General features: G+C 41.7%; 1 protein-coding gene across 1 annotated transcript; it reads left to right on the top strand.

Moving 5' to 3' along the window:
• WRNIP1 (WRN helicase interacting protein 1) lies at positions 1-26,889 on the top strand (the record flags this gene model as incomplete). The annotated part of the gene is made up of 7 exons (XM_081996896.1): positions 1-552; positions 10,394-10,585; positions 11,554-11,798; positions 18,349-18,578; positions 25,047-25,202; positions 26,072-26,151; positions 26,614-26,889. The coding sequence occupies exons 1-7, from the start codon at positions 16-18 to the stop codon at positions 26,887-26,889; spliced, it is 1,716 nt and encodes a 571-aa protein (XP_081853022.1). The 5' UTR covers positions 1-15.

The following is a 26,889-nucleotide window of genomic DNA, read 5'->3' as shown; positions in this document are numbered from 1 at the left end:
CCGCGGCGGGAGCCCATGGAAGGCGCCGAGGAGGAGCCGCTGGTGCAGTGCCCTGTGTGCCTGCGGCAGCTGCCGGGCGCGCACATCAATTCGCACCTGGACCGGTGCTTGCAGGCCGGGGAGGGTGAGGCGGATCCGGGCTCTTCGCCTCCCTGCAAGCGGACGCGCCTCGCCTCCGTCCCGCTGGGGAGCCGGGCGCAGGGCGAGCCGGAGGAGGCCCGCCCGGCCGCCGCCCCCCCCGTCTTCTCCCTCTTCCAGAAGGGCCATGGCGGCGAGCAGAACCCGGCAGGCCCCGGCAGGAGGAGCGGGGCGGGGCGGGAGGAGGCAGCCGCGAAGCCGGCGGACGGAGGCTCCGCAGCGGCGGCGGGCAGCCGGGCAAGCCTGGCGCAGATGCTGGAAGGGAAGCCCCTGGCCGAGCGGCTGCGGCCGGACACGCTGGGGGAGTACGTGGGGCAGGAGCGGGTGCTAGGAGCCCAGACCCTCCTACGGTCCCTGCTGGAGTCACACGAAATCCCCTCCCTCATCCTCTGGGGGCCACCGGGCTGCGGCAAGGTGAGTGGCGCCGCTGCGCCCACGCTGCCCCGGGCCCAGGGCGGCGGCGGGTAGCGACCAGGCAGGGCTTGGCCCCGGACATCTTGGGGCGGTCGTTCAGGCCCTTCTTTCGTGCGGCGCAAGCCCTTCATGTGGCTTTCGAGGCTGGTGAACTACAAGGGTGGGACCTGCTGATTTTTCTGAACTCACCTTTTTTTTTATCCCCTCCTGTTTTCTTGGCTGCTTCTGTGGTGACATTATGTTGGCTGATGCCCGCAAGTCTTCACTTAGATTGCAAAAACGCAGTATGCCTCCTGAATAAAATAGATGTGATGCACCCCTGCCAACGCTGCTCCCTGTAGCTGGCACTTTGGTTATGCACACCCATGTTGGTTTCACATAATTTAGATTTCGTAAACTCCAAAGCCATTAACTAAATAAAACACAGAAGCTGAGAAGCTTGAAAACAGCAACAAAACAGAACCTGTAAAAATGTCTAGGAAATGGGCAGATCACTAGTGTAGGGTTTGCTTTAGTTCACAAATTCTGGCCCCTGACAGAAGGCAGCTCAGGTGTGGAAGGAACCTAACATTGTGGCCAGACACACTTATAAACAAACCAATTGGTCTTTTTGGGATCTGACTGCTGCACTCTCTCATTCTGCCTCTTCTAAGATACTGACCATTGTGAATCCCAAAAGGCACTGTAGTTACAGCACAGTAGTGAAGGGATCTACAGCTGTAGTGAGGGAAAGACCGAACAAATGCACCAGGTGTGGTTGAGAGGGAGCACTTGGAGATCTCACCTTCATTTTGTCCTTTTTAACTGTATTCCAGATTTGCAGGGGTGCAGGATAAAGCTAAGCAGGCAAAATATGAGGTTATCTCTTTCAGTCTAATGTGTGCACAGCATTAAGTTTTGCATATTATGTATGTATAGATAGATGTCTTGGTTACGTGTGAGAGTATGTGTGGGAAATGTGGAATAGGGAAAATGCAGACTAATGAATTAATGCTATCAGAGACATTAAGGACAGAGAAGTGGCTTGCTGTTATCAGCATACTTACTTGAAGATAAAGAGACTTGATATGTATGATATTTGAATAATAATGCCAGTTAATCACAGTTAATAAGGAGCAGGTATGAAAATAATTGATAGATGAAAACTGTTAGCAATGATGCAACAGATTTTTTAGGCTAGATAACATACACCTGAAAAGAACCAGCTGGTGAACTTAAATAATTGCCACTTTCTTTAAAGTAACAAGGTAATAACAGAAAGAGAGGGATTAAGAAGATGAGGTAAAGAAGGGCTATTTCTAAAAATTCATTAAAGAAGAGGTGGATTAACATGGCCAGAGAGAGAAGTGGAATTTAATTATTTAATAAATAGGAATCCACCTTATTGAATGAGTAACATGTTCAGGGGCCTGCTTCTGTTTTTATTCATATTCTTCTGTCTTTGGTTTCTTGTTATCTGTGTTAACAGTGCCTCCTTGCTCTTTCTTGAAGCCTTTTTTCCTTAAAAAAAAATAAATTTCAGTGGTAACAAAGCAAAGGCCACATACAGCATCTGGAAATTAGAACTGAATTCAGTGGCCTTTAGGTTGTGATCTGAAGAATGCACCTTTTTTTGACTATGGAAATGCTTTTTACTGAGCTTGTGATAGCTTAATGCATGTGGTTTCAGGTCTTCTTTAGGAACCTTCGATGGTACTAAGACTGTCTTTGTATAATGGGTGACCTGTTTCATGCCTGTAATAACAGAGCTTTCACTCTTCTTTCTCATGACCTGTCTTCCTCACCTATGTGCCTTATGTGGAGTTGTATTTAGTAAGCTTGCTTCTCACAGACTTTAAATTCTACGGCTCATCAGTCATCTGACCTGCCTCATGACTATGCCTTTTGCCCCATCAAGGAACAGTTCCACAATTTATCTGTTACATTTTCTCTCTCCAAGTACTTAAGCTGTTGGGTAGCTCATCTCCTTTCTAGGTTACTCCTTCTCAACAAACAGTTTTGAGGCTACATGCTTTCAGCTAGCTCTCGATGGACCATCTATTCCTGACTGAACCAGAAATTCTTACTGCAAAAACTTGAACTTTTCCCTTCACTTATGCTTATTAAAATTTCTAGGACAGTGCTAGAGTATAGTTTCATCTCAGGCCTTCTTCCCCGTAAATTATGTTGTCTTGTCTCAGGTAAATGGCTCAAAGTTCTATCCTTTACTTGGATATTTTTTATTACATTCCTGTCCTTACAGATTTAGTGTGCAAGGCAAAACAGTCCCCTTAAAGATGGAAAGAGAAGTCTGTGATTGCCTGCCTGCCTCGTTCACTTACTATTTGAGTGGTATGTATATACATGTCTAAGAAAACATTTCATGAGGAAGTAACCTGAAATAGGTGGAGGATGGACAGATGAAAAGGAAGCCTATTTCTCTTTTTATGTGAAGAATCACATAACTTAGTGCTTGAAACTTGAAAGATCTTGTGAATGAGAAGTATTACTTGGATATTTTTTATTACATTCCTGTCCTTACAGATTTAGTGTGCAAGGCAAAACAGTCCCCTTAAAGATGGAAAGAGAAGTCTGTGATTGCCTGCCTGCCTCGTTCACTTACTATTTGAGTGGTATGTATATACATGTCTAAGAAAACATTTCATGAGGAAGTAACCTGAAATAGGTGGAGGATGGACAGATGAAAAGGAAGCCTATTTCTCTTTTTATGTGAAGAATCACATAACTTAGTGCTTGAAACTTGAAAGATCTTGTGAATGAGAAGTATTCTCCCTGCCTCAGAACCTTGCTAGACTGGTAATCAAAAACGTCTCCTGTTAAGTACTGTCTTTTACAGTGGGAAAAATACTAAATAACTGCGTTATGTAGCTTCAGATGTAACAAGCCCACGTGCTGAGCTCTGCCCATCACTAGAAAATAGCCTTACATTAGAGGGTAGGTGCTAAAATAGTAGTATAGTTAGATATGTTGGTCTGAATTGAGAAGTGCTATGTAAAGTGGTCATAGACTCCTTAAACCTCTTCATACTCCTGCTACCCGTGGAATCGGGTTATTGCAGCCCATCTATGCTTTCTTCCATTTCTACAGCCAAATGCCATGCTAATCAATACTTTTTTTGAACAGGGTAGAGCAGAAGTAAGTAAAAAAAATAAAATAACTGGAGATGGAATTAATCCTTGGACCCAAATTTCAAATCAATTTATGTATTATTTAACAGTTTGGACCTTTAAGAGAAGTAGTAGTGCAACAGACTTTTTCTAAGCAAGAAGAGAATAATCTTGTCTATTAAACTTCTAAATGCAATATTTCATATTGTAGGTCAGGAAAACTTTTTGAGAATTTTTTTCATGAAAGTAATAAAGCTAGGTACCCGTGTAAAAGTACATGTGCTTTGTACTGCTCTGCCCAAGTTGATTTCAACCTCAGCTGCACTTGAATATTCAAGGAGGCACAATCAAAGTTGAAAAGACAAAATCAAGTAACTAGTATTGTAAGTTTATTTTCTTTGAGTTCCCGTCTGTATTGATTCATCTTATTTTAAGGGAGTGTGATCTTTGTAGTTTTAATTTGTCATCCTTAGGAAGCCAAGGTGCCCTAGGTAAAAAGGCTTTGACTCTTTGTTTTTACTTTTGTCACTGTTAAGTGTTGAACACAAGAACGTATTTTCTGCTTTTAAGAAGCTGACTGGGCACAGGCCAGAAGAAGGAACACTGCCTCAAAGAGATGCCATGGTTATTAACTTAGGAACAGTTAGCTTGTTCATCCTGACTATGCAAATTTTTAAAAGCCTGTATGAATCCTCATGTAATCTGAGTATGCTGTACTGTGATTTATGACACCTTAATGCAGGGATTTAGATTTTTGCTTCTCTGCCATGGGGCACCAATTTTAGTAAAGAGTTAGCAAGGGGACACAGCGTAACTTGAGCACTGAATAATTTTGCTGCCACAGATACGGTTTAAGCCTTATAAACTTGAACATTCTGTATTTAAATATGGTAAACATTGCCTTTTACATTTGCTGTTTAATAAGAAGAAATGTAGGCAGAAAATATCTGGAACCTGCTCCCTACAAAAGATAAGGCAAAGAACATTCACACATGATATTCTGGGGTCCATGTCTGCAGTCTAGTACTAAGGTAAAATATGCCATGTTGGTATGAATGCAAAACATTAAAAATCCCGGAAAGTGTTCTTTGAAGTTTCTATCAAGTCTCCACTGAGTTTATATTTTTATTTCTAGGACTCCCTTGTATGTATTGTCTTTGTTTTTATTCAAGACTTTGCTGTGTGACACATGGAAACACAGAGAGCAAATCCAACTTACATATTTTGCCCCCCACTTATTTATCATCTCTTCCCTCCAGTGTTTTCTATTTTGCTAATGCAAGTGGTTACCTAAATGGCTATTTGATTACTTGAGTGTATTTCATCTTCTCTTATTCATACTGCTTGGGGCCTGATTTGAACTGTTTGAAGTAATGAGTTCTTTTGATGGATTACCGTGACATTTTTAACTGAAAATACATGATGTCTTTTAAAGTAGCTTAGAGGGAAATGAATTTGAAAAATGAGTTTGTCTTTGCAGTTGCCTGGGAGAAGTCTTCAAATATAGTGTGCTTGATTTTGCTTATGTCAGTCTAAATCAGGAATAACGTAGGGTAGCTCTCTAGGAAGAGAAAACTGGAAGAGAAAATACAATTGTATTTGTAAAGCAAATGGCATATAAAGAAACAAATGTGGATGCAGCAAATGGAGGCACAGCGCCATTTCAGTAAACATTATGCAATGACCTTGCCTCTGTTTATGCTGGGTTGGACTTGGATTCTGGAAGTGCTGTTAAACCACGTGCTGTGGCTGTTGTTCAGTGACACCTTACTCCTCCAGTAGTCTCACAGTGGGCTATTTGGGGTGTGAGGAACCAAACAAGATGGGTAAGAATAGCATCTGCCCTTATATAAATGCCAACTGCTGCCACTTTTAATTGTGTTTATAGACCGTCCCTGGGCCATGTTCACTTGCTATCCTGCCAGTTTCCTTTAGACACAGCGCAGCTTATCTCCTGTGATGCAGTGTGGTAGCTTGGGGTCAGCTCAGCAGTGTTGCGTAGGACAGACCCCAGCTTTTTAAGCTACATCCTAGGGAACTGCTCCCCTGGCTGGCATCCAAGAATGCTGGCACTGTTGATGTCTCACTCAGGGCAGTGAAGCGGAGCGTGGCCTTTCCTGACTCCTTGCCAACCACAGTATGGCCCTACTGCCCTCAAAGGGAGAGTTGAGGGTGAGGAGATGCTGATGATGGCAACACCATGTAAGCAAAGATACGGAAATCCTGTCCAGAATAAAGGAAAAGGCAAAAATACAGGGAGAGTCATGGTCAGAGGGCAGCAGAAAAAAGCAGGATGCCAGTTCAGAACTCTGATAATGTAGTTTAGACCCTACAAGTCTATAGGTGTAGTTACTATGTTTTGCACTAGGCTGTCAGTCTTTTGTCATCCTTGCCACAGACATAATTCCCCCTGTGGTTTGCTCTGGAACAAACTAGCAAAGTCACTTGGTGGGAAGCCTAGATGCCAACTAGTTTATCCCTGCTCAGGAATAATCCATGCTGCACTGCAGTCCATACACTAGTGCAGGTCTGTGCCAGATCTGCTTTGGTCACCTAAACATGGCCTGGCAGACCATACAACCTTCCAGAATTGTTGGGAGAAGCGCATATGTTGGAAGGGCCCATCCAGGTGCAAGGAGAGCTCATGCACCAGTGTGGTCCCATAAAATGTAGTATGAATGTCAACTCCTCGTGAAAAGGCTGTGAGAGGTGAACGGGACTGTAAGGCTGGAACAGAACAACTGTGAGCTGTTCTGCACACCTTGCAGGATCTCTCTGACATGACTGTGGAACTCACTACAGATTGTAACCCAAGACACCATGTGTTTTCTGTGACTAACATCTACATTGGCTGTTTTGCTAAATTTATGCAATTTGAGAATGAATAAGGAAAGTGCCCATGAACAGGCAACCATAGGCAGATCCCTAAACAAAGTCTACCTGATCTTCCACAAGAGTGAGATAAGAATGACCTTAGGCTTCACAGTCAATTGCTTAACTGGAGTCTTTTTGACTATGATCATATACACTAATCTCAGTTTTTTCAATTCTACTTTCTGAAGAGAGCTAGGCAGTACCACTCTTTATTCCTGGAAGGGGTTTTGATGAGCTAATGCAGTGGGCACAGTTTAATGGCCTGGTAGACAGGTGCAAAAATGAAAAGACCATCTTACTTCTAGGTGGGTAGTACAAGCCACTGAACATCAGCATCCATAGGACAGGCTTAATTTGTACTTGCTTTTTACTATTTTCTTCCAGCTATGTGTGTGAGGTTGCATTGGCTAGGGGCAGTGCAGAGAATAGGGAAATGGGTTACACTCAAAAGAAACTTGTGGGTATACAGAAAATTCTTGTCTCTTAGTACAAACATCCAACTAACCAAAAGAGCAAATCTGCTCTGACAGTGAGAGGTGTGTGGAGCCGAGCATACTTTGTTGGGTTACTTCTGTTTCATCCATAACTTGTATCAAAGCCTGGAAGAACTGGTAGCATAGGTGCTGGGAGTGGTCTTGTTTGGCTATTTTTTTGTTTGGTTCAGGGGGTTTTGTAAATCTCGGATGGTTGCAGCCTTTAGGAAAGGATATTCTTATTTGGGCTGACATAAAGAAATTTTCAGGACAGTGGAGGAGACTTTTGCCAGTTAAGTGTTTGTTGTGTGCGTAATTGATCTGGAAATAAGTGACCCCAGGCTCAAGTGGAAAGTGTTATTCATCGGTGAGTAATGGTTCATGAGTTTCGTGGTGGATATGTTGCCGTGTTTCAGAATGGCTCTTTACGATGGCACTTCTTTAGCCTGTCTACACAGGTAAGTCAGTAAGGTCTTGCAATTTAAAGCATAAAACATGAGATGATAGGTGCGAGTTTGGACAGTTTGGTGGGATAATGGAAGAGAACTGAGAATGATTTCTGGAAGGGGCAAGGCTATGACACACTGAGCTTTGTAAGGTGTAATTTTCAGTGAAGTTAGCAAAAGGTTAGTTTGCAGGATCACTCCTGTTCTCATTGATATAAGTACCACTTAATTTACGGGAAACAATACTTCTGCTCCTCCCTATAAGGAAAAAACATGATCTAAAGAAGAAACACCTGTATAATAAAAGAAGTAGAATATCAACTTGTTTAGATTTCCTCTTCCTGCTTGTTACACTGGTTCTGATATGGACATACTGATTCATATTAAATTGCAACACCAGTGTCACTGTTTTAAAAGACTTTTTTTCTAATGTAACAATCAAACGTACTTCAAAATTTATTTCAGATAATGAAGGATATTCAGTGCGTTTTCTTCTGCCTTGTTCCATAACAGATTTTTAATTTTCTTCTTATCTTTCAAATACATTGCCCCTGAATTTAGTCAGAGAAACTAGGAGTTTAGTATACTAGTTGCAGTTATTCTGTGCTAGTGGCTTCATACTTCCGCTCCCCTGCTTAAGTCTCCCCTGGGTTTATGTTCCCTAGGTTGTAACCTGATAGTAACAAAGAGGGAAAAAACAGTGTAGCGTGTTACTGACTTTTGCTTGAGATGGTAGGACAAAAAGCAGCATGAAAAATTGAGCTCATGGGAAATAATAGGCTTTCAGAGGAATGGGGAAAGTTCAACCTGTATGTGATAGGCAGCATGACTTGCTAAATGACTGGCTGTGTAGAACAGAAGGAAGGGGCCATGAACATGCCTGTCCATGTCAAGCACTGCTTTTGAAAGGCAATGTATGTTATTCTTATTACAACCTTTGCTGACCCAGAAGCTGGCAGAGTGGGAGAGGTACATGCTGGCTGAGAGCTGTGCAGCAATTTTCAAGGAGATTCTTTGTGTAATAGTAACTTTAAATCAAGTCTCTTTTTATTTTTCCCCCCCTTAAATTAGGAGTAGAAATATGGACTCCTGTGCATGTGTTTAAAAACAATTCCTTGCTGCTTTTTCTTTTTTTTAAACAACAAAACTATCTGTGACCTAGTGAATAAGGGCTAGGATGCAGTATGAACTACCAGTTCAGGTGGAGCTACAAGAAGAATAGCCACTTGATTTTTTCCCCCCCTTTTCCACCCCACCTCCCCACTGCCACTTTTAGAGAAGATGTACATTTTTCCTTTTTCATCCTCAAATTTGATGTATGGGAGGTTCCATGCTTTCAGTGATTTTTAAGGCATGGGTACATTCTCTGAAGGTACATTCTGAATCAAGGCCCTTTTGTAAGGAAACACCAACTTTGGTTTTATTTTGTTAGCTTAGTTTCAAAGATAGGTTCACTTCTGTTTTTTGGTTTCCCAGATCTTCCTGATTTCTGCAGGCTTTGCCTCAAGAACTTTCCAGTGTACCTTTCCAGTCTTGTCTTCCACAGTGATACAAGGAGAGGAAGGGCTGGTGCTTTGAGCTCCGGGGGATAAGAGAATCTGACAGGGGATGTGTGTCTTGTGTCAGGATGTGAAATGACACCTCTTCTGAAGACAATCAGGAAGCCTTTACTAAAACTAAAGCAAGAATAAATAGTGATACATCCTCCCCTTCCCCATTTTGGGCTGGTTGCCATTTCAGGGACTAGGAGCTCTATTAAAGAGACAGAGCAGTGCTGTTAGGGCAGTGAATGAGGTCCTGCCAACACCACTGGTAGCTGTGTGGTAGGTGGTTGCTTCTGCAGCCTCCCTGCAAGAGGATCAGGTTGGCAGCACCTGCTGCTATAACCTCAGTACTTGGAATATCTTCTGAAGTGGTTTTGTTGGCACCTGTCCCACTCCTCATCTGCTGAGGCTCTCCTGTCTTCAGTCTCCTTGGGCTCCTTCTTTATAGAAGAATGAGCTCGATGGAAGAATCACCTGTTTAGCAGTACGTTCGAATAGAGATACACTCTGCTTGGGACATGCAGATACACCTGCCTTTACTGAGGGTTGTGAAGGAAAGCATGAAAATTATGCCTGTGATGTGTTCAAGTGTAGTGAATCTGCCTGGGAGGTAGTACTGGAGGTTGCTTCTGTGCTTTGGTAAGCTCAGTGAAATTCCCTATAAATAAGTTCTGATTTGAAGGAGTTGTCTATAAGGAAAGAAAAACAACACAGCTGCTTACTAAAACTGCCTGAAGGGTTTGTTCATTCAGCTGTCTTAATTCCCTAGGGCAGCATTTGATTACTGTTGACTATTTAGAGTTAGAGAGTTGCATTCTCCTAAGTATACATATATTTTTTCAGTACTAATATTCTCATGCTTTTGTAGAGAACTGCTTTCTGATTAATGTCATTTTTATGTGCAGTGGAAATAGAATAGGCTTTAATTAACAACATTGTAGCTTTTTATTTCTTAAATGTGGCTGCACTGTAAATTCTCCTGCAGGTGTCTCTGGGTAGCCCAGCTCTTTATCCATTAACATACTCTACAAAATAACTGCACAGCGAATTGCAGTCAGTCTGTCTTCTGTGACAGAAATGTATTTGGCAAAGAGTTCTTCCGTGGTAAAGGAGACAGCTGTCACTGCTGGCCTTTTAAGTATTGCGACTGAATAGGTCTGGTACGTAAAAGTGCAGGCATCAGAAATGCAGCAGTGGAATTGGCAGCTACCTCTAGCAGGAAGTTTTAAGTCTTCTGTGTGCTGGAATAGCATGAACTAAAATACCTTACTCTGTAAACTGTCAACACTGTCCCTATGTCCAGAATATATAGCTTTGTTCTTTATGCATTTCCTTCAAATGAGTAATTTCTGTGCCCAAAGCAATTTTTACAAAGCTTTCACCTATTGCCGTTTCAGACTACTCTGGCACACATCATAGCCAACAGCAGCAGAAAGAATGGCACAAGGTTTGTGACACTGTCGGCCACAAGTGCCAAGACAAATGATGTTCGAGATGTCATCAGCCAAGCCCAGAATGAAAAAAGACTCTTCAAGAGAAAAACTATCCTCTTTATTGATGAGATCCATCGTTTCAATAAATCTCAGCAGGTATTGTACTACACCGCTTTTTGGAAGAAGTCTTTGTCAGCACTTCCGTAAAATTCCCCCCTTTGCCTTAAGATGATAGTTTACTTTGGGCTTTTGATTTTGATGTTAATGTTTTTAGTAGATTAATTAGGGAAGAATACAAAAATTAAGTTCCATAACTAACTTCCAATCAATGTTTAATTATTGTGATTCAAAGATTTAAATAAAAGTCTGAGCTATAATTATAGTTGACTTATGTGCTGGGCTTTATGTGACATTTTTCTGAACTTTTATTTCTGCAAAGTCATGTTAGTAGTGTTTGCCATACATATCTTCTTCATTTCAGCCTCCTCCCTGGGGAGGTATTTTGCGTTACCTTTACAAAGGTCTGGAATGGGGATGTACCTAGGGTGTTTGTTTGGTTTAATGTTGTCCTCTCTTCTCTGTGAGAAAAGAGACCATAGTATCATTAAAATAAAAAAGAGACCACAGTCATACCGTGAAAGGTGTGAATTATGTACTACAGGTTGCGGTTTCTATATCAAACCATACTCCAGTCTTCCTAAAGATTTCTGAGCTATCCTGTAGAATTATGTAGGGAACTGCAACCCTAAAGATTGGTTCAAAGAGTATTTAGAAGTAGCCCCACTATTTATTATACTTGATAAGGCAATTTCATGATATGTTTGCCAAACAATAAACCAAAGTCAAATAAACTAAAAATTTGCAGATTTTTGACACTTCCTTTTCAGCTGGTAGGGTCATTTTCCGTGCAAGCATAAGTTATTAAGGTAAACAGCCCATGACGTGCTGTGTGTGTGAAATTAAATAATTTAGATAGCTGAGCAGATGAGCTGCCTTGTCGGTGAGGTTATATGGACAGGGAACCCAAAGACTCAGAAGACACAAAAAAAGTAGCCTACTCACATGGGATGTTTCAGGTTGTCATTGATCGAGATCAGTTTTTTCTGCTTCCCTCCCATCCTCAGGACACTTTCCTTCCTCACGTTGAGTGTGGGGTGGTGACCCTGATAGGAGCAACCACAGAAAACCCTTCCTTCCAAGTAAATGCCGCTCTTCTGAGCCGATGTCGGGTGATCGTCCTGGAGAAGCTCTCGGTTGAAGCGATGGAGGCAATTCTGATGCGGGCCGTCCGGTCTTTAGGGGTCCAGGTTTTGGGCCAGGACGACCAGCATGGCAGCTCTGTGACGGGCAGCAGCAGTGAGAGCTCAGAGTGAGTACTTTATGGGCTGCAGGGTGTTAACACACACAGCCGAGGAATTGACTGCCTGCCAGGGAGGGAATGAAGCAGTCGGGGGGTGGGAAGAGAAACCCTAGCCACCTCTGATAGTAAAGAAAAGAAGTGGCAGTATATGTGAGGGGCGGGGGGTGACAGGAGAGAGAGAATTCAAAGCACTGGCTCTCTCCATCCAAAACATAATCTCACCATCTGGATTAGGAGAGAGGATTTTATACTTGGAACTGTAGCTCCTGACTCACCCTCCCAGGATATTTAAATCCATTCCGCTGCTGAGGATTTGCTGTGGAAGCCTATAACTGGGTCTTTGTCATGTCCTAATGTGTGTTACTTCTTGCTACTCGTTGTAAAAGCGTCATGTTACCATTAAGTGGTGGATGGGGCATCCCCTCTTAAATTAATTTGGAAGTGCCTGACAAAAGTTTGTTGTTTTCTGAGAAATTTTTTTTTTAGTAAGATCAGAGAGGATACTACTATTCTTTAGCTGCAGGATAAGTGCTATGGTATGTTTTATAGTATGCTGTGGAGAGAGGGGGCTGTTGCTGTGAGGTGTTAATAGAATGTTTTAAGGTAGAATTTGGTTTTCTCTGCTCCTTGTTGTCCAAGCCAGATAATCACTTTAAAGTTTGGGAGAGTTTTGGAAAAAGCAAGGTCCAGATTTGTCCATAAGTGTTGTTATCTGCCTTCTGAAATGGCTAGCTGGCAAATAAGAATAATGCTTGGTACTGTACTACTTTCATGAAAGTTATTACGGTTCCTTCATATTGATGCTAGTCTGTATTCCTGGTTATTTGTAGTGTATAGACACGATGGTAATTGGGCAGGTACTCTGAAATAAATGAGAGGGAATCCACTTGGTCCTTTAGCTTTATCACAGAATGTAAGCACAAAGAATTGCTAACCTGAATGCTGAGGTCAGAGCAGGGAAGGAAAGCTATTCCCTTTTTATTTTTAGGGTACCCTGCCTCATGGCTTACTCATTTTGTAGCCTTTGCATATAGTAGTAATGTGAGTTTTAGAAGAGGGGGCAGTACTGCATGTCAGCCTTAATGTAATGGCACAGCTGTGGTTGTGGCTACACCCTGACTGGGGTTCGGAGACTTTCTTTTCTGTACAGGATTAAAGTACAAGGCATAGTTTCAGCTGCAGTTGTTTGGGTTTGGGTTTCGCTAGACTCTCCGTATCTGTAACCTTCCGTTAGCTATGGATGATTTAAACAGCACAGTGTGGTGCTTCATCAAACTGAAAGAAGTCTGGCAGGCAGACTGTTAGACTAGCACAGTTTCAGAAATCTGTCCATGGAGAGAGAGAGAGGGCCCCACTCCAATGGCTAATGTGGGAGCCAAGCATTTAAAAATAAAAATGGGGTTCAGAATTGAGGAGCGTTTGTTGCAGTTGTGTGTTAAGTCTGTCTTGTCTTTCGTGCTGCTATCTGGTTCTGGTCTGTAGTTGATACATATTGTTGCTGATGAGTTTGGCTTTTTATAAGCCATCCTGTCCCTTACTGTGGTTCTTGTTTTGGTCTCCTTGTTAATTCCTTCTTCTTGCTTCACTGTCCATACCATTTCTGCTCCTTCATTTCCTCTCCACCTGCTTCTCTGCAGGAGCAGCTGTGTCTTGTCTTTTACCTCTTCACCTCCCTGCCACTATGAAGCAGGGCTATCATTAGATGCAGGCAGTTAACAGTGTTCTTGCTGTCCTGAGGAATAAATGAGTGTCACCAGTTGAATTGGTTGTTCGCTTTGTTCGAGAGTAGAAAAAGGAGCTGTAAGGCACTATGTCCCCAAATGTGGAGCATGCCCACTTTGAAAATGCTGCAGAAATTTAGCCAGAAGGCACAAGAGATATGTATATTGAATTTTGTTTTTTGTTTCCTATGTGAGTCTCCCTTCCCAAACCACAGAAGTGTAGTATGAAGTCCTGCATGTGCAGCTTGGCCTCAGTTTATCAGATGGTCTTTGTATCATATCACTTGTCTGGCATGATGGCTGACCTAGACAAGATTTTGAAGAAGAGGGTGATTCTTTGTGGTCTCTCCTTAAGGAATAAGGTGAGATTGAATCATTCTTAGTGTCTACAGCCGTCTCCTGTGCTCAATGAGAATGCAGCCATCACTGAGTGGTTCAATAGGTTTCATCATCTCTGTGCTCCACGCATGTGCAGCAGTTATCAAAAGGAAAGTGTGCTCTACCCAAATCTGTTTCCTTGTTTCCTTGAATTTTCTTGGTGTCTTTTTCTTACCTTGCTTCCACCATTACGGCAAGTTTTGGATAAAGTTAGGTCATCTGGCTTCTCTTTAATCCTGCTGTGGCATTTTCTTGCTGTGAAGCTGAAATAGAACCAGCAGGAGGTGTTACCTACTTTGGTATCTTTTTCTTTGTTATATCATCATGCTCATAAAGCTTCTTTGACAGTTTCTATATTAGTTACTAGATTTCTTTAGGATAAGATGTGCTTTGTGTTATATTTTCATCAACTTTACTGCCATCAAATTGTGCATCTTAAAGCCTGCAGTAAATTAAGCTGAAAGACATGGGAATGTGAAAGGGAGAAACGTACTGATGAAGAAGAGGAGTAAGGAGAAGTCAATGTTAAAGACACTTTATATTGCCAAAACTTTCCTTGTGCTTTCTGCAGTTTATGCTGTCTCAGTAATAGCACAAACTGTTCGAGTTGTACACTGATACACAACACTTGTACTGTGCACTTGTACTGATGGAGAAAATAAAATTCTTCTTGGCTTTTTATTTTTATCATTCAAGTGCTGCCCTCAGAGTGGTATCTCTAATTGAAATCAGACAGCAAACTGGATGGTGGATTAATGTATTTGACGTTAGATAGCATAGAAGGCACACAGCTGAGGGAAATGAAAGGATCCCCAGTTTCCTGTTGGCAAGCCCAGACATCATACAGTTCAGCTTGTTAGTGGCTGTATTATAAGCACTGGGAGGTTTTGAATTCACTGATTTGTAAATCACAATGTTGAAGATGGGCTTCCTTTGGGTCTTCAGTCTTCAATACGTTTTTGAAAAATATTCCCTTTTTGGAATACCCATCCAATTTCCTTGCAGGAAATAGGATTGCTGGGATGAGAGGCCACATTCAAAGACAATGCTGTAAGGCAGTGAGCAATGCATGTATTTCAGGTGAAGAACTGTATTTGCCTGTAAAAGCGTTGCAGTCTGTCAAGGGGTGAGTGTAGTGAGAATAATTGCACTGAGAAAGTGAGAAATCACTGATTTATATGTGAAAGAAGCGATGGGTACTTTGTCTCACATTCTGCTCAATTATTTTTAAATCTTTCATCATACAGGTTCTCCTTGCTTAGAGTTCCTTACACTTACTCTCTGATGCTGCTTACACCCTCTTGTCATCGTATCAAACGCTGTGGTGTTGTACAACATCATATGTATCATGTTGGTTCTTGGCACAAACTGTCTTGAGAATATGGAGATAAGGAGAAATTGGAAGAAGGATTTATTGTCCTGTAGTGGTAGTTTTCCATTCCTTAAGCCAGTATATCATCTTCAGCTCAGTGAATGATGGATCCCGGGGTGTCCCTTTTGGCTTGTTTATATTTTTGTCTCCAGTTATTGGTTACAAGGTACCAACATTGAGTATTGGCATCCAGTGGGTGTTCAGTGTCAATTTTGGAAGGTGAAAAAAACCACAATATTGCCCACTACAAGAGGATCAGGAGCTTGGGAAGAGGTCAGAAAGCATGGGAGTTATTCTGCCTCGCAGTTCTAGAGTGTGCAGAAGTTAGGTAAAGTGGAAGGGTGTAGGGCACTTGGAACTTTGGAAGACAGGATGGGCTTAAAAATGTAAATACAGTGAGTGTCTTTTGGAGGCCAAGGTATTGAGATAATTGTCATCCTTATTTTGAAATTGGGCTCCTGCTTAGTGAAGTTAAATCATCAAAAAATTGAATTTAAGATTTTAATTCCTCAGAAGAAAAAACCTGAATTCAGATATTATGAGTATAAAATGTTATTATTTTGAAATACTGAGTGTGAATGGAGCCAAGATTATGAAAAACTGAAGCATGATGTTATTTCCAATCAGTGATACTCATCAAAATGCTGTACAAACAGCTTGTATGTGGAAATTTTCTCCATTCATTCTTGTTCTTTATCATGCCCTGTATGTCATGCTGTTGTTGCAGACTTGGACTGGATCAGCCTAATACACAATACGTTATTTGGAGTGGATTTTCCATTACCAATATGTTGTAATTTGGATTTCACCATGGAAGTGGACAAGACCTTTGCTTGTAATCAAATTTTCTGTACTTCCTTGTGCACATTTGTTTTAATTCCTGTAATACTAATAGCTTGAGTTGAGTCAACAGGGCACTTAGAGTCCTATAGTGAAACTGAAGAGACAAGAATACAACTCAGCTTTCTTACTTGGCTTCTAATTAGCAAATGAATGGCAAAAGTGCTCTGAGGCCTCAACTTCGTTTGGGACAAACTGTTCTTAGCTTCTTCCTGCAAGTTTAGTACCTGCCTTTTAATGCTCTCAACACTTCCCCTCCACTTGCAGTCCCTGAGTGCAGTTGTGAATATCGGTGTGAGGAGGCCTCAAGCATGTGCTGGTGTATCCAAAGGATTTGCTCAGTGTGCAGCTTGTTTGGTTTTGTTCCCCGTTGATGGGAGATACCAACAACAGGACATCTGTGTGTAGTGCCTGCTGTGTTTTTAAAAATAGCTTTTGCTTTCTTTGCTGGCTTCTTTCATTGTGTATAGAAAAATCTGGTGCCCATCTGTAGTGCTGAGGGTGAACATTGCTCCCTGATTTTCAAAGAATTTGTTGCATGAGGTACATGGCTGAATAAGTTACGTTCTTCTGCTTCCTCGTGTTTGATACACATTGGAGAAAGTGCAGGTTTTTTTGAAGTTCCACTGTGTATGTGTTAATTTTTTTTTCCTATCAAATACATAAGAAATAAGGAGATGGAAGTAAAAATATGACAAGATACATATGTGTATATAGATAGATTTCTTTTTCCCACAGGATGTGATTCCTGCTGCCTGCTCTCTGCAGCATGAGTTATGTCCGTAGAAGACATTTGCTGGCTTTTACTTGCAGTGCTGTGGATTAAGATTGAATCTCTGCAAGCTTTTCCCTCCCACATGTGGTCATGAGAGGGCTCAAATACTGGCTGTTGAAGTTTTTTCCAGTGCTTACTGTCTTTTTCTTTTGTGTGACAAGTGCAAAGTGTGTTTGCAAGGAGGAAGAGGAGGCAAATAATGAAGATTAGTGGGTACATGTGTCTGGGAACCCTGGCATTGCCTTTCTGTACACCACTGGTAATAACAATAATAAATCTTTCTGGTGAATGAAGTGCAGGGCTGTTGTGAATCCTTAATTATTTGGCACACAAGGGCTTCATAAGAAATTGCCTTTCATGCCAAGCTCTGTGGTTAATCCCCACTGATACATGTCACTCTTGGTTTTCAGTCCTGTTACTAGAAATGGCTAAGTTAGGGCCATCACTTATGTCGTGCTTTAACTCCACTAGCTGCTGTTTCCAAATCAAATCAGTTGTACCCTCTGCCTGGAAAACACCTTAGCCATTACCTTGTCTATATAACTAAAGTTTGAGGGTCAAATCCTCAACAGGACACATATGAAATGTGCAGAGGCGAGTTGGTCTGCATGTGCCTCGACAGCGAGGACTGCAGTCCAGCAGATGAAAACCTGGAGAGAGAGAGCTGGAGGACGACGTTGCTTTCCCAGATTTTTCATAGACCCACTATGAGATCTCAGCAGATCTGTTACTGCATTTCTCATATCTTCCCATCTTGTCCATTTAGATTGTGTCTTCATTGGACTTTGGCCTTTTTCATGTGTTTTTATGGTCCTGGCACACTTGGAGTTGTAGATGACAAGAATAGTGACTTGCATGCACTGGGATGCCTTTTCTTTCTAGTAAGATATTTTTTTGTACCCTGGTGACTAAGTTGTAATACCTGCTACCATTTGAAAAAAAGAATGTAGGATGCATATGTGCTTTACCATGCAAACAGTCCTTCCAATTGTTGCTTTTAAAAGAATATCTGATAGCAGCTCTTACTGTTGGTAGTCAGTTTAAAACCTCATGCTAATTACTTTATACCTCACTGTATTCTCTCATGTGCATTTGGATAGCTTCCTACCTTTTCATTGTCCTTTCAACAAGGAATTTGAAGTGCCAGCTATGAAGTGCTGATGGAGTAAAACCTTGTAAAGCATAACCCTAACGCCAGTTTACATTGAATGTAATGAGATGAGACAAAATAAGGGGGTTAAGATGAGAGCTCATGCCATACCTTTTTCATGTGCAATTGCTCTTAACTTGCATTGAGTCAGGTCCCAGAAGTGTTCTCCTAGGCTCTGCAATGCTTAATCATGACAGAATGAGTTAAGAACAATCCTTAAACCCAGCTGCCTCTCAAACTTTGTAAACAAATGCCACCTCCAGCATAATATGCAAGGAGAGGAGCATGATGGGTGTTAACAGTATATGGTTATTGTGTTGCAGATTCCCAGTGTACATAGAGGAGAAAGCTCTAAATACCCTAGCCTACCTTTGCGACGGTGATGCAAGGACTGGACTGAATGGTCTCCAGTTAGCAGTTCAGGCCAGATTAGCAGCGGGGAAGACCACTCCTTTGAATATTGCCAAAGGCGGTTCTGCAGATGGCATTCTGATAACAGAAGAGCATGTAAAGGAAGGGCTACAGCGATCTCACATCCTGTATGACCGAGCAGGTGAGTACCTGTAACAGTTGCTACAATGCAGCATTTTCAAGAGCTGATAGCCTGTATAATTTCTGTCCCTTCTCCCCGTTTCATACCAGTTGCTCTGGTGAAACAGTGATTGTACTGAATTTTGGGCTAAAAATTACTTCTCCTTTACAGTGTAGAAATTCCTTCTAAACAGGATTTCCTCTTACCACTTAGGAAGTGTAGGTTAGCCAAGAGGCATAATTGCTGCCCTGTGAACAGTTGCATGGTGAAATTATTTGTTCTTTAAGATTTTTAGAATATTAGCTAACATTTTTAGAATATTACCTTCTAAGAGGGTTGCAGTGTAAAGAGGGAGAAGCATTTTGATGGGGAGAATTGTTCCTGGAGGGTTGGAAATCTTCCATTGCACTTCTACTCCTTTGAAAGTCTTGGAAATGCTCACATTCACAACATTGTTATGTGAAAACGCAAGCAGTTTCTTTTATTTTTAGAATTGCTTTTTAAGGTTAATGAATTTTGTAACTTGCTTAGGGCAGGTCATATAAATCTCATTGCATTTAAGGCTTCCTAATGTGATAACCACTCTTGCTAAATATGTGACTTGGCAATGTTAGGCATTGCAATAGTTGGACACTATAACTTTTTACATGAGAAAGTTACAAATCAGACAGTGAATATTAGAGATTGGGTGAAACCCCTTGAATGCATATGCTAGCTCTTGAGCAATACCTGAATCACTGTGCAATATAATATCAAATGATTCTGCCAAGCAGTGTTTGGAGAAGTGATTGACTTTGGTTTTGCCACTATATCTGATATGCTCAATTAACTGTTACTACTCAAAACCTGTGCTGAGAGATTTCTTGAGGTTGCTTGTAACGTACATGCCTGCGTTCAGCCTGCTTGCTGCAAAGAGGAAATGATGGCTCATTGTCAGGAAAAAGTCAGCTGGGCAGATATTGATATGATGGCAGCTGAGAAGTCAAGGGTGGCAGGGGGAGGGAAAAGAAAAATTTTACGGGATCTGTGGCAGGAAGAAGTCATGATTAGGAGGAAGCAGACAATCTGACAAGTTTACTGGTGTGAGTCTCTTGCGCTGTGGAGGTCCCTTGTGTGTTTGCTGTCGCCTTGTGGCCACTGTCACGCAGAACTCTTGGCTGTGTCCGTTGCTCCCAGCCCTGCTATGCCTTGTTTCTCTGTTAGAGATGGCACAGAGTGCCTCTTCCTGAGGCTTGCGTCAAATCTAGGTAGCATGCGTCAGCCCCTTCTCTGTGACAGAAGACCTTCGAGCTCTGTGTAGGGTTTGGTTGGTTGTTTTTGTCAGAGATTTTCAGAGAGGGGTGAGAGCAGTGACAGTTCTGTTTTTCTTGATTGTTCAAATGCCAAAGAGCCTGCCACAGATAGTGTCACAATAGCAGGTTGCCCGCGTACATGCCTTTGCAAAATTTCTCTTCTGTGGAATAGTCTGTGTCTTGATTGACCACTTTTGTCCATAGTAGAGATAGCTATTTGTCCCTTTATGTACAGAGGGCTTCTAGATAGAGGCTACTGTATAAATAAAGGCATTTTTGTAGCATCTTTTAGCTAATACCTTTTGAATACAGTTGTTGTGGTGCAATCTAAAATACAAAGTGCTCCAGCCTTATAAACTAGAGGGACATGATGCTGTCTAATTGTGGTAGCAGCAGCATAAATTTCAGTGTAGTGTGTTCATGTAGAAAGCACCAAATATTTGATTAGTGTTCAATCAGAGTTCTGTAAATATGGTATTTTGATTTTACATAACTATTTATTTTTGGTCACATTCTGCAAAATTTGCCAAATATATGTAGTTGGGGCATTCTTTTATGTACCTCCACCAAGTAGTCTAGGAAGGAAATGAGTTGTAATACAGTCATTAGGCTATTGTTCTGATCTGCGTGCAGATACGTAAAGACAAGGTCTTTGTGCAGATATGCATTTTAGCTGGAAGGGCAAAGAAACAGCTCTAGTCAAATTTCACTGCCAGCAGCTGCCTGCAGCCCTTGCAGTGTGAGGGGAAGCGAACTAGTCATATTTTAGCTTTTAATTGCAGTTTTTTAAATTTTGATTTTTTGAAGAAAATGATGCAGCAACCAAATGAAGGCTAACTGCAGATGGACAGTGAATTGATTTTTAAGATAGAGTTGGGTTTGCACAGCAAAATTTTGGTAGTGGGGGGCTATAGTGGGGGACTTCTGTGAGAAGCTGCTAGAACTACTTCCTCTATGTCTGATAGAGCCAATGGCAGCTGGCTCCAAGATGGACCCACTACTGGGCAAGGCTGAGCCCATCAGCGGTGGTGGTAGCGCCTCTGGGATAACAGATTTAAGAAGGGGAGTGGAAAATGGCATGCAGCAACTTGCAGCCAGAGAGAGGAGCGAGAGAAACATCTCTGCAGTCACCAAGGTCGGTGAAGAAGGAGGGGCAGGAGGTGCTCCAAGCATCAGAGCTGAGATTCCCCTGCAGCCCGTGGTGAAGACCATGGTGAGGCAGGCGGTTCCGCTGCAGCCCATGGAGCTCCATGGTGGAGTAGATCTCCACCTGCAGCCCATGGAGGACCTAACGCCAGAGTAGGTGGATGCCCGAGGGATGCTGTGATCCCGTGCGAAGCCCACACTGGAGCATGCTTCTGGCAGGACCTGTGGACTCATGGAAAGAGGACCCCAGGCTGGAGCAGGTTTGCTGGCAGGACTTGTGATCCTGTGGGGGACCCACGCTGGAGCACTCTGTTCCTGAAGGATAGGGACCCAGGTCCTGTAAGGGACCCAGACTGGAGCAGTTCATGAAGAACTCCACCCTGTGGGTTGGACTCACGTTGGAGAAGTTCATGGAGGACTGTCTCCTGTGGGAGGGACCCCACGCTGGAACAGAGGAAGAGTGTGAGGAGTCCTTCCTCTGAGGAGGAAGGAGCAGCAGAGTCAGCATGTGATGAACTGACCACAACCTCCATTCCCTGTCCCCCTGTGCCGCTCAGGGGGAAGAGGTAGAAAGATCAGGAGTGAAGTTGAGCCCAGGGAGATGGGAGGGGTGGGGGGAAGGTGTTTTTAAGGGTTGATTTTACTTCTCATTACTCTGATTTGATTGGCAATAAATTAAATTAATTTCCCCAACTTGAGTCTGTTTTGCCCATGATGGTAATTGGTGAATGATCTGTTCCCGTCCTTATCTCGACACACAAGCTTCTCATATTTTCTCTCCCCTGTCCAGCTGAGGAGCGGAGTGATAGAGCAGCTTCGGTGGGCACCTGGACTCCAGCCAGGGTCAACCCAACACAGTAACTCAAGAGGGGATTTGATTTTGGGTGAGAATAGCCAACGATTTGAATTGTATAATGTCAGTTGCTATATAATAACTGGATGTCATCACTACTATGGTTGCTATATGCCATATCAACAGTAAGAATCACCCCGGTTAATGAAGAATGACTTTTGATGAAACCAAGCAAAGCGCAGTGGTGGTGGAACCAGCTTTTTGTTCTATTTTCTCTCCCCTGTCCAGCTGAGAAGGGGAGTGATAGAATGGCTTTAGAGGGCACCTGGAGTCCAGCCAGGGTCAACCCACCACAATTGTCTCTTCTTCCTCTTACATATTTTGTCTCTCTGCTAACACTGATTTAATAGCAAATACAAAGATAAATATCAGAATTATTGCAGGATTTTGTCTCACTGTCTATATGGTAATATAATTTCAGTTATGGTAAAGGTTGTTAAGCTGGAGTTAATTTATTCTGTAACCTGGAACACAGTTGTTCCTTCCTCTTCTATGGAGGAGGAAAGAGAAGGTTTCTCATGTCATAATGTTTTTTGCCAGCTTCATTGTTTTCTGCTGGACCAGAATGAGAAGTCTTTTTATCTCTGCTGTTGCTCTAGCCTTTCTTCCAAGGTTTCCTTCTGTCCTTTATCGATGAGCAGTTGATGTTTACCTTTGGCTAAGACAGAAAATAATGAGATGGGGACCGTGATTTTACTTTTGCCCACTACCTTATGAATAGGTGTTGCTTAAGAAGTCCAGGTATTAATTGTGGTCAGTGTATGAGGTGTTTTCCTTGTCTTCTACCAATAAAACTTTAGATAAATCAACTTCTTAAATTAGCTGGAAAACTCTTCATGAGCACATAAAGCAATTTACGGGCATAAATCAACAAGATTTATGCATCTGTATACATTGGACACTAGAAAATCCAGTCCTCCACAAAGCATCTTGTGTAATATCATGTTTCTCTTCAGAAAGGTGTTTGCCTTTGAGGGAACTGCATAGAGCAAATGTATTTTGATTCCAAAAACTGTTAGAGTTTTGATTTCAAAAGGCATCTGGGATGCAGAACAGCAGTGATAAATAGGTTGGCATGTATCTGTCTCTCAACTGAATTGATAAGGCCAAAATCTATATGTTGGCTAACCAGCCTGAGAGACAGAGCTAACAAATAAAGGTCTGTAAAAAGTTCTGTCTGATTTTTTTTAACTGCTGCTGATATCTCACATAGAATATATATAAACTGTACTTTTTTTTTAAAGAAACTTAAAACCTCTGTCCAGTGCATGTAGCTGTACCTTGCCTTTAATTGAAACTGCATTTAAAGTACAACTGCACAGTTTTTCTGAAGAAGTCCAAGTCTGGTGTATAAGTATTGTCATCACCAACATTAACTCTGTGAGGAAGGAGATAAAGAGAGAAAACTTTCTCAGCCTGTGTACTCTGAAGTCCCCTGCAGGTACGTATCTCTAGTCCCAGCATATCTGCTGGATTCCTTCTGCCTCCCCAGCTGGTATCCCCAAGTATGATACTTTACAGTAGCCCAAACAGTGTATAAAAACACTCCAGCAAAAAAATCTGTGCAAGTGCAACCTCTGGAGATATTTAAGGGCTGTCTTCCTTACTTCTAAGAGATGAAGAGACGCCTCTTCCAAGAGGACGATGCGCGTTCAGCTGCTTGGGTTTATTGCTACTAGCTCAAGTGTTACAACGGAGCATGGACACGCTTGTTTGTGTTGGCATGAGTAATGACTGCATACCACAGGGCTCTTTGTGTGGAGTCCTAGCAAAAATAGCTGTCAGCCAGCCTGTGTACACCAGCAGCGCATGTGTTGAATTCCCCACAGAACCGCGCTGCAGCATGAGCAGCGATGCAGGAAGGTGGACCCAGTTTCTGACCTAGGAGATGGAGGTCTTGCTGGCAATGAAAGGAGCAATTGCAGCGGTATGGGACTTTGGTTTTCAAACTCATGTATCAGGCTTTTTATTTTGCAGGGCCCACAAGTGATGGTGACGTGTTCTGATACAGCCCTCAGGCTGTAAATCCTTTTAGCTGCAGGAAGAAGAGAAATATTAACAGATGGCTGTGCATGCAGCCAGTTCCCTTTATAATACATGCTGTCTGTGAGCCAAGGAATGACAGGCACTTTAAAAAATAAAAAAGGCAGATTATGTGGAAAGTATAACAATAATATTGCAGCAAAATACTCTTACAAGTTTGATTAAAAGAAATGCATAAGGATCAAAACCAGCTGCACAGAGAAAAATTGCAAGCAGGAAGGGTCTCATTTAGTGTTTGTAATGTTGACCATCTGTCTTTAACTGTAGCCCTAAAAGATCTGTGGAATGGCTTTGTTTCTCCTCGGAGTCCATATCTAGTATGTTAAACTTTAATTAAAAAAAAAAAAATTCCTTGTAGTTCACTCAGTTTTCCCAATCCTTATTTAGCAGTCTGGCATTTCAGGTTTTGTTTGTGGGTTTTTCTGTTTCAGCTGCTTACAGTTTTCAGGACCCTTCCAGTAGTGCAGCTGTCCACAACTGAACTCAGCATTTCTTGAGGGTTTGCCAGGGTTGTGTGCTGCAATCCTGTTTCCTCCAGATTGTGTAGTGTGCCATCATTGTATATCCACAGCAACATTTCCTTTATTTCCCTATACAATACAGCAAACTCATGTTTGCACTTTTATTTGCACACTTTATTTTCAAGTGAAATTTCTTTTTCTAAAATACCACTAGTGTAGAGTATTGGATTTCTCAGATTCTTCTGTTGTCTTCTCAGAGCTATGTGCATGTCCAAAAGCAATGGTCAGTGGTTTATATGTGCTCATACTTTTACTCTTTGTCAGTTAGGAGATATTTATAGAGTCTTCTTCCTATCTGCTTAAAATATCCAAAATTTTTTTTTCTTTTGAAGGAAAGGTTGTTAGGGTACCGAAACCAAATTGTTTGCCTTACAATGTTTAAAAAAGCATCCTCCTTTTCACCTGCCATTGCTCTGTTATGCTTATCTAGTTAGTGGAATGATCCATGTGGCAAAGCATGAAGATTTTGAAAGCATTAACGAACACCATAATCACGTGTACATAAAAAGAACTTGAAAAAGCAGGTTATGTTTACCTGTTGTGATCTAGTAAAATATATTCTGTTCCTTTAAATGCATTTCACTTAATTTCCTCCTAACAGCTTTTTGTATCTCTTCTCCCCCGTTCTAAATAGGAGAAGAACATTACAATTGCATCTCTGCCCTGCATAAGTCTATGAGAGGCTCAGATGAAAATGCTTCCCTTTACTGGCTTGCTCGAATGCTTGAAGGTGGCGAGGATCCACTCTATGTGGCAAGGAGGCTGGTGAGATTTGCAAGTGAAGATATAGGTCAGTATTTGCAGTACTTCATGTTAGAATATTTTGTTGAATGAAGATCTGCCAGGCTTCTGGTTTCCAAAAATTCACGGTTGAGAAAAAAAAAACAACCCCAAAACTGCTATATGCAAAATAGGTATGAAATACTGAAATGCTCCCCACCCAACAAGAATTTTGTACATGCAGAGACCTGCATGTGGTGTCATTGTGACGACTACCTGTTGCAGAAGAAACAAGTATTTTGGGGGTCAGGTTTTGGCAGTGTATTAATATGGATTCTTTTAAACTCCAGTGACTGTAGGTCACCAGTAAACTTGTGTCACAGAGAACATGTATTTCAGGGATGTCTGTTTTTTTAATGACTCTAGAAGGTGAATGTCTACCCTGACTTGCAAATCTCAGATTTGGTAGCTGGCTCTCTAGTTGTAAGGCATCTTGATTGACTTATCCAAAATAACAGATGCAGCCACACTTAACACATATGTGATGGGTGAAGAGTTATGACATCTAGGGAAGCTATGTCTATATAGCAATATTTCCCCATTTCTTTCTCAATTCCAAAAAGTAAGTGAATGATACATGGGCAGCAACTGCTCAGGATGCTGCTGCGTGGCAACAGATTCAGTCTGAAAATCATACCCACAATTTAGGCCTTTTTTTTTGAGGGGGAGACAGAAGAAGGAAGGCTGTGGATGGAGGGAATATATCTTATGTACTGCAAAGTATTGTACCAGAAGTTCCAACATCTGAGAAAGCAACCTTGACCTGTGCATTGATAACCTTCCATCTTACAGGACTGAGGAAAAAAAAGAAAATAAAAAAAGGCACAGTAACTAAAGTAAACTGACTTAAACCTGCTTTTATCTGATCCCTTTTTGTAGGGCTGGCAGATCCTCTGGCTTTAACACAAGCAGTTGCTGCTTATCAAGGCTGTCACTTTATTGGAATGCCAGAATGTGAGGTAAAGGCTTCATTAATTCACTGATTTGAAAGTACTGCAAACTAGAACCAATCTGTAATTATAAAAAAAAAAACAGAGATTGCAAGGACAAAGCAAATTTAGTTACTTGTTCATTCAGCATGCCCTTTCTTTGACAAATAAGAGAACGTAATAGCTCTTAAAATAGATGATGTAGTTTGAAATAAAATTCACTGCATTGTTTGTGTGGTATGTGAACTAAAGTCATTTTGCTCTGTCCATTTTTTTCGCTCTGTTATAAATAAAATAATATATTCTGATATTTTAAAGTAGCTATTCCTTTCTAGTAGTGAAAATTGTGAAGAGCTTTGTTGTTAAATAATAATAATCATACTATAGTAACAGACAGAGGTCAGTTTAAAAGCACAAACATACTGAATAACAGACGTTTTCCCAAAGAGCTGAAGAGAAGTCACTTAACATTTTCCCTTTTCTTGTTTCCAGGTCATTCTAGCACAATGTGTAGTGTACTTTGCCAGAGCACCAAAGTCTATAGAGGTATACAGGGCATATGGCAATGTCAAAGAATGTCTGAGAATGCACACGGGACCTCTGCCACCTGTTCCGCTGCACCTGAGAAATGCCCCAACAAGGCTCATGAAGAACTTGGGCTATGGTAAAGGCTATAAATATAACCCCAACTACAAGGAACCTGTAGAGCAGGACTATCTACCAGAAGAGTTGAAAGGAACAGACTTCTTCGAGGAACGAAAAACGTGA

This window comes from Phaethon aethereus (assembly GCF_964289735.1).
Source record: "Phaethon aethereus genome assembly, chromosome: 2".
NCBI lineage: Eukaryota > Metazoa > Chordata > Aves > Phaethontiformes > Phaethontidae > Phaethon > Phaethon aethereus.
The sequence above is the reverse complement of the archived record's forward strand: the minus strand, read 5'-3'. Positions and strand labels throughout refer to the sequence as shown.